The sequence below is a fragment of the Vulpes lagopus genome, chromosome 15 (assembly GCF_018345385.1).
Source record: "Vulpes lagopus strain Blue_001 chromosome 15, ASM1834538v1, whole genome shotgun sequence".
NCBI classification, from domain to species: Eukaryota; Metazoa; Chordata; class Mammalia; order Carnivora; family Canidae; genus Vulpes; species Vulpes lagopus.
The window spans coordinates 12,181,565-12,189,836 of NC_054838.1; the positions used below are offsets into that span (position 1 = coordinate 12,181,565).

The following is an 8,272-nucleotide window of genomic DNA, read 5'->3' on the forward strand; positions in this document are numbered from 1 at the left end:
GCCATTGCAGAAGCATCCAGACATTTGGACGGTTCACTGTCCAGGTGTCTGAATTGCTGAAGATGAAGGCCCTTTGACAGTTTGTCCTGAAGAAAAACAGGCCAAGAGGGGACCTGAGAGTTGACCATGACCATAAAAGAGAAGACATAACTAACTCCATTCTGTCATTCACTCAATAAATAAATATTTGACTGATACCTTGTGCCAGTCATACTGTTCTGTGTATTGGGAATTCAGAAATTAACAAAATAACCAATCCCTGACCATGTAAAACTTACATTGTTGATGGAATGGGGTACCAACATTACTTAAATGAACATTAAAAATATTTTTTATTTAATATATAGAAGGTAATAAGTGGTAAAGAGAAAACATAACGCAAAGAAGAGGATTAGGGTGTGTTGGAAAGATGAGGTACAATTTAGAAAGGATGGCTAGAATAGATGACATTTCAGTATGATCTAGAGGACATGGAGTCATGGGGTGGAGAGCATTTTGCAACAGGTACAGTGAGAGCAAAACCATGAGGGGGTTGGTGCCAAAGGGTGGGGATGAAGAATAGTAAGAAGGCCAGTGTATGAGAGGGAAGTAGAAGATGAGACCAGGCAGGTCATGGCAGTGGTGGTGAGAGGAGGGGAGGGAAGACCGGTGTAGACCTCAGAAGTCACTGCAGTGCCCTAGGTGTCTACTCCATGGAATGGGCAGTCAATGGAGTACTTTCTGCATAAAGGAGACATTTGGGTGATTTACAGCAACAGTGGGTGACAGTGTGGAGTATAGACTGAATGGAGACGAGGGTCATAATCTCTGACGCCACAGCACATGTCCCCCTAATCTCCCGCAGTTCGAATGCAGGAGGTTTGGTCCCTTCTGTTCATTGCTGTAGTCCTGGTGCCTGGAATAGCGTCCACCAAATAACAGCCACTCGATGAGTACTCGTTGGGTGTGGGAATGTCTCTGTTACACATATCGCAGCATCTTGAGCACCATGCTTTTCTTCTCAGCACCCCAGAGAATAAGAAAAGTTGGACTGGGTGACACCTGATGACCTTTCCAGGCCTGCTGGTCTGTGACTGCATCTCAGACTCTGAGCCATTGTTTGTAAAGGGCTTTGCAGGCTATGGGGTGGAGGAGGGGTGCTTATGGGCAGGAAAGGGAGAGATGGATAAGGGCAAACCTGAGTCAAGGGGAATTACACAGATAACCTCTGGTGCTGGGGACCAGAGAACTCTGAAGGTAAGAGGGAATTGCCTTTCAGATGTATAGAGTTCTAATTCCATTAAGGGTGTTATCCTAAAAGCCAAAAGGACAGGACACTGAGGACCCATCCCACCCCAAGCATGTTGCATTTGCTTCATGGATCACCCTGGTCAACAAAGCCTTCACAGGTCTTTAGGCTTTCCTGGGAAAAACACCACAAATAACAGTAGGGACTCTTTTTAATTGGATCGAAAACCCTTTCTTATCTTGATGAAGTTCACCAGTGACAACATTTCTTCAAACGGTTTCGTGCAGGCTCAGCATGGATCATGGGCCCCCCAGACACCCACCAGGCAGCTTTCCACATCCCCCGCCCCAAGATTTACCAGGATTGCCAACATCTGTAGGTTGGCTGACAGGGCCCATCTTTGCTACCAGAAAAGCCAGTGAGACAGGCTGTTGTATTTATCAAACAATCGAGTACAAAGAGATTTCACACCAGGCAATTGCAATGATTTTATTCTCTTTATTTAGTTTTACTTTATTTCAAACAAGACACAATGTTTTAATAGTAAGCATGCATATGTATGTGTCTTCCATGCTCTGCATTCTATAAGTTGTTTTCATTTTAAGTTAAGAGAAGTAGAGTTCGCTTCATGGTGACCTGCAAAAAAAAAAAAAAAATCACAGCCAGAATTTAGTAACTTATTAATTGTGAAAATATGGACATCTATTATCTCGTTGACTGTTCGTAACAATACCAGCCTTTGGTACTATTGTTGCCCTTGATTCACAGATAGGGGAACTCACTCGAATACAGCATCTGGGCAGGGGGCATACAGCTAATAGAAGGCAAACTCAGTTCTTGATCCCAGGAGTATGCTCTGAAATCAGGGGTACCTGACAGTATAGTGTTTACACCCAGAGGATGTCATTACCTTTCAAAGGATAGAATGATCACTTGTAACTGCAGGGGACAGTCATTGAAATCTACAGATCTGTCTTTTCTGGGAGATGATCTCACTGTCACAGGGAAATACTGGTAACTTGGAGGGGAATGAACCCAGATTCTAGGAGTTTCAGCTCCTGGGACTGCCTGTTCTCTCCCCAGACACTGGAGTGGGCATATTCCCTGTGGATTTTTCTACTCGGTTGGCCCACAGAGGGTTACAGTGTGGACTGCACCCCTGCAATTCCCAGCTTTCCATCCTCCCATCTGACAGTACAAGGGCAATCACCTTCTTCCTGGGGTCATGTCACTGCTCAGGCTGCAAGCTCCTTGTGCTGGTGCCCGAAGGCTTCAGGGTCCATATTGGTGGGCATGAAGGTGTTTTTCACCATGCGCTCAGCTCTGGCCAGCCAGCCTTCCAGACGGTTGGTCACACAGGGGCCATCCTTGCAGGAGCTCTTCTGGGCAGTGAGGCTGATTTGCAGGATGGAAGAAAGGGGCCCATCAGTGAGAGAGAGGCTGTCAAAGAGAGATCCTATCTGCCCCCTGGGATAGTCATGGTAAAATTATTGCTCTGAGAGGCACCAGTTAACCTCACATTTTCCCTAAACAGAACTATCACTGCAGAAATACATAGGCTGCTGGGGGAAAGGCCATGATCACTCCCATACACATTCCCAGAGGTGTCAGCACCCCCAAAGTGGCCCTGGGTGAGTGGGCACAGAACTCAGAGCTGTAACAGCCTATCATTCCTGTATAAATAAACTAAAATTCAAGCAAGGCTTATGACACAGAGAGAATTATGTCCCCACACTGACCCCAACACAGGGATTGTCTAGAAGCGACACCGTACTCAAAGGCACCCAATATCCCTTCTTAAAAATACAAAAATTCCCGAGACTCGCCTGGCAAGCGAAGAGACTTTAGAGCCTTGAGTCCCAGAGGTGCTTACCTGCTCCTTACTGCTCCTGTTCCCCCACTTCAGGTTGGCCACAGGGACTGTGCACTGTGCCCCAGATCCAGCTACCACTGGGCTAAGGCTACTCCTAAGCACAGGTCCCTGAAACCCTGAATCCTGTGGTGTGGCCATAGCAATAACCACCACCACTCATGCCTTCTTATAAATATTCTTTTATTCCTCAATGACCAACGTATTCGCAAGCAGTACTGAGAGGGCTCCGATTCATCAGGGGGAGTCACAGGGGTCCCCCACCTCCAGCCCCACTTCTCATCTCTTCCTGGGTGATTCTCTTCTGGCCTGAACATCTTGCTTTCCTCCCATCTGAGGGTCCAGACATCCACTGCCACAAAGAAAGCCACTGATACCAGCAACCAGAGAGGACCACACGTATCACAATATAGGAAGAAAGAAATTAGAAAGCAGAGGGAGGGGATTAGTAGGCATCCTGGATCATGCCAATGTGAGGGCGGTGGTCTCTCTCCAAGCTGCTGGCCAGGACCCTTTTCTTGCCAGGTGCTCCGACCCCAATTGCAGTCTGAGGGAACGTGTGAAACTTGTTGAGGTCCTGTGTGTATGTGCCCAGCACACAGGTACTCAGATTACTGCACCGCTTAGCTCGAAGGAGTCCGGGCTGCAGGGAAAAGACATGCCAAGTGGTACCAAGCACCAGGTCTGCCCCCTGTGGCTATTGCACAGAAGGCTGGACCAGGGAGGGCCAGTAGCTCTAGGAGCAGGCAGGAGAGCAACCATATATCCTCCATTAGGAGAACCTAGAGTTTGCCGAGCCAGGGCAGTTGGGGAAGGACTGTAGTGGGGGAAAGGTGGCCTTTTCTGACTTTCCACATGCTGCAATGCATCAGTTCTTCATGCAGTGTAGTGAGATCCTTGCAGTAGCTGCATGTGCATCACACACCTGTGACCCGGCAGTGCCAGGGCCAAGTCAGGGGCTGAAGCGTGCTCCAAGCTCAGGGGACCCTGGGAGGTAACGTTGGGGAAGGGTCTGGCCCCAGGACAACATGTGCGTCTTTACAAATCCTACACATCTAAGGACCCCAGACCTACTTTGGACACTGCTCTACTTGACCCCACCCTCTGCACGGCCTTTGGCTTCACCTTACAAATGTGTAATGAAGTAGGAGAGGAGGCCACGTGCAGGTTTACAAGAAACCAAATTTCTGCAGTTTCCTGAGCTATATGGGATCCATCTGCTGGCTTCACACTTACCAGTCCTAACTCCTCCAATGCTGGAAGTCCCCCCAGTACTGCCAGCCCGATTTCCAGAGTGGGGGACTTCATACCTTCCCCAACTGCTTTCAGAAAGGGATCTTTTTACGTGTGCTCTAACCATAGTCTCTCTGTGTGACCTGTAGTTTCAGTGGAGACTGAGATAAGCTGGACCCTAGGCTGAAGTGAACAGGGGCAGCGTGCTGGCTTCCTGTCCTGCTGTGTTCTCTCTTTTTTCTTGGGATATGCCTTCCTGGGCATGACAGGAGGGAGGGGATGCCCTGAGCTGAACAGGGTGGTGAGCCTCACCTGGAGCCCTCAGTCTCCTGCTGCAGCTCACGAGCCTTCATCTGCACATAGTCCTTCACCACTGCAGTCAGTAGGACGCATATTTCGTCCTCAGTGAGCGTAGCAGATTCCAGTGGGTTCTCCAAGGCAGACCTACAGAGACAAAGCAAGCAAAGCACAAGCATAATGGAGGTTCTGAGCCCCTGTCTGCCACTTCTACTGGATAAGTAGCCAGGCTTCCTGCTTTTTGTGAGTCCTCTGAGGATGTGGTCACCCCAAATCCTAGTGGAAAGGGCATGAGTCTCATGTCCATTTTCCCCTGAGAGCTGGGGGCTAAATTTTTACCACAAGAGAGACAGAACTGTTTGGTGTTAAGAGTAAGATGGGAGTGCATTCCCAGCAGAACTCTCTTACCTGAATGGTGCAGCCTGTAGGATGCCTGCTTGATACATGACCAGGAGACCAATAGCCAGAAACGGGGACAACTTCCAGAATCCCATGACGCCTCTGAAAGAGAACAGTGATGCCATAACCTACAGTTCAAACGTCCATAGGCCATGAGACTGTCCAGTGTTACCTGGGGCAGGATCCTGGGATGAACTGCAGAGTAACAGAGATTTTGTGATGAGGAGACCCAGACAGTAGTCTGTGCACGCAGGGGGAGCAGCCACAAGAAAAACAAAAGCAGAAGAGGGAGAGAAGAAGGAGAGAGAATCACACAACTAAGCGGGAATCTCGGGATTACCTGTCTGCAGGCAGCCGGTGGCTCGGAGCACAGGCGGCGGCAGCTATGGCAGTGTTGGCGTCCGATGTCAGGCGATGGCACCGTGGATGTGGCAGGGACCCTTGAGCTGAGCAGTGGCTCTGCTGCCTCCCAGCACCAGCAGCTGCTCTTATTCCCGCCGCTCTGGGTCTGGGCGGGGGTCCAGGAGCTCTGAGCAACCAATGAGGAGACAGATCGCAGTACCTGATGGTTTGTGTCACCCATTTGCGTCTATAACCTAGAACACTCAGCAGGACCATCCCACTTGTTTTTGCATTAAGGTCATTGATGGGGGTGGAGGGAGGGAGAGGGATAGGGGGTGGGGGAAACCAAGGAAAAACAGCCTTAATATGAACAGGAAGTTGAGGGCAGTTTGATGTCATGGTAAATTTCACCGGTTCATTTCTGCTGGGTTTTGAACGTGCGCCCCCCTCCATCCCCAGCAGTTCAGTCTTCTAGGGCAAGATTCCGGAGGCAGGGAATCTTGGCTTCCCAAGTCTGACCCTGATCCCCCCTCAGTGAAGCTTGGGGGGTTAACAACCTGTAGCAGCAGCAGCAGCAATAATTCTGGGCAAAAGCGGGGTGTCTGATTCCGGCAGCTGGAATCACTCACAGAGGGGCAGAGTTAATGGGAAGCAAGAGATGCAAGTGACCGCAAGAACGTCGTCAGAACTGTATACGCTGTGCTAATTTCAGGCAAAAGATCTAGAGTCCTGACGTGCTGCCCACAGGACTTAGAGTCCCGCGAAAAAGCCCCCTGGTGTTCCCAGGATCTCTGGGTCTGAGCGCAGCCCACGAGCGCAGCCTCTACACGGACGCCCCAGGCGGCAACCGTGGCCGCGGCGGCAAGTGAGCTCGGGCCGGCACGGTGGGTGGGAGGCCGCCCCGCGGAGCTGTGCCGCGCTGGCGGGAGCGCAGTTAGGTGGTTCTCCCAGGCACAGCAGGAATACCGCCCGGGTCCGGCGAACGGGATCCGGCGAACGGGATCCGTCCAACCGCGCACCCCTCTCTTCAGTCCCCAGTGGAGTCTGCATTTCATAGGACACACCTACTTTGTGCTACATCTTAGCACATTTTAAATATCTGTGTGGATCACTCTGAGACAGGCAAACCTTGAAAATTATCTGAGCTTTTCATGGGGTTGCATCCACCGACAAGAGCATGATGATTATCTGCTCTCATCATACTTACACTAGCTCTCAATTTTAAGTATCTTCCCTAAACGGCAATTATGCAGCATTGGACCCTCTCTCCAGGACACCCCAAATGGAAGGATTTAGGATCCGACCCCTGATCCTTTCACTCCCAATTTTGCCTAGAAAGTCTGCGGTCCCCACTTGCTGCCCTCAACGTGTAGAGTGCTAGAAAGAAGCTTCTCCCTGTTGCCAGGATCTCGGAGTCTGAGCACGCAGCGCACAACCCTCAGTCTATACACAGTATCCCAGCACGAACGAAGCGTGGCCATAGCTGCCGCGTTCAGAGCCCCCGGCTGCCAATCTCCCCGCCCACAGGGCGAGCTGAGAACCCGGTTGGTTGGGCTGCATCACGGGGCTGTAGGTGGTAAGCAGAGACCCCAGGCTGGCAGGAAGTAGCCCCGTGGGACGCCTGGGTTGCTCAGCGGTTGAGCGCTTCCCTTCTGCCCAGGGCGTGATCCTGAAATCCCGGGATCTAGCCCTGCATCGAGCCCCCCATTGAGCCCTGCATCGGGCTCCCTGCATAGAACCTGCTTCTCCCTCCGGCTATGTCTCTGCCTCTCTCTGTGTGTCTCTCTCATGAATAAATAAACAAAATCTTAAAAAAAGAAAAAGGAAAAGAAGCCCCGAATGTGCCTTGAGTGACTCCAACCGCGGTCCTCAAAAGCTTCAGCTCTAGGACATACCTACCCTGTGCCACATCGCTTCTAGGCATGTGGACTCTGCTTAGGAACATGCTGCCTCTCAGATGTCTTTATTCCGCATTCTTACTTTTTAACTCTTGGGAGAGAATAAAAACTCCGGGTCTGGAGAACTCTGGGCAGGGGGTATGGGAAACAAAGGCAAAAATTGACTATTAGAACTTTATCAAAAGAAAAATCTTATGCACAGTAAGGGAAACAATCTGCAAAACTAAAAGATAACCTACTGAATGGAGGAAATATTTGCAAATGATATATCCAGTAGAGGGTTAGTATCCAAAATATATAAAGAACTTGTACAATTCAACACCAAAAAGTACAGAATCCCATTCAAAAATGGGCAGGAGACATGAAAAGACATTTCTCCAAAGAAGACATACATGTGGCCACAGAAACGCCAAAATATGCCCAACATAGTTACTCCCCAAAGAAATACAGTCAAAACCACATTGAGATATCACTTCACACCTGTTGCAGTGGCTAAAAGTCAAAAACACAAAACACAACAAATGTTAATCAGATTGTGGTGAAAAAGGAAAACTCATGTACTGTTGGTGGGAATGCAAATTGCTACAGCCCCTGTGGAAGACAGTATGGAGGTTCCTTAAAATATTGGAAATAAAACTGCCATGTGATCCAGTAATTCCACTACTCGGTATTTACTCAAGGAATATGAGATACTCATTAAAAAGATAAATGCACCCCTATATTTATTGCAGCATTAATTACAATAGCCAAATATGGAGGCAACCCAAGTGTCCACTGGAAGATTAATGGAGATAGAAGATGCAGTATATATACAGTGGACTAGAGTCAGCCATAAAAAAGAATGAAATCTTGCCATTTACAACAACATGGATGGATATAGTGGGCATAATGCTAAATGAAAGAAGTCAGAGAAGGATAAATACTATACAATTTCACGGATTTTGTAATTTAATAATCAAAGAAAACAAAGAAAAAATGCACAAAGTAAAAATGTATTCTAAAACA

At 48.9% G+C, this 8,272-nt stretch overlaps 1 protein-coding gene across 1 annotated transcript; it reads right to left on the minus strand.

Moving 5' to 3' along the window:
- Positions 1-1,752: 1,752 nt before the first annotated feature.
- LOC121476521 (calcitonin receptor-stimulating peptide 2-like) lies at positions 1,753-5,478 on the minus strand. The gene is made up of 5 exons (XM_041730592.1): positions 5,368-5,478; positions 5,037-5,129; positions 4,644-4,775; positions 2,439-2,623; positions 1,753-1,864 (listed from the first exon to the last, which is right to left on the minus strand). Exons 2-4 carry the CDS (start codon positions 5,120-5,122, stop codon positions 2,464-2,466), a joined length of 378 nt encoding a protein of 125 aa, XP_041586526.1. The 5' UTR covers positions 5,123-5,129; positions 5,368-5,478; the 3' UTR covers positions 1,753-1,864; positions 2,439-2,463.
- Positions 5,479-8,272: the final 2,794 nt, after the last annotated feature.

Bases quoted from the DNA above. Each gene is read 5' to 3' on its own strand.
- LOC121476521 (XM_041730592.1), bottom strand. From the start codon at position 5,122: ATGGGATTCTGGAAGTTGTCCCCGTTTCTGGCTATTGGTCTCCTGGTC. The intron at 4,776-5,036 runs GTAAGAGAGTTC...TTGTCTCTGTAG, and splicing joins CTACAGGCTGCACCATTCAG to GTCTGCCTTGGAGAACCCAC. The intron at 2,624-4,643 runs GTGAGGCTCACC...CCTGCAAATCAG, and splicing joins CAGGAGACTGAGGGCTCCAG to CCTCACTGCCCAGAAGAGCT.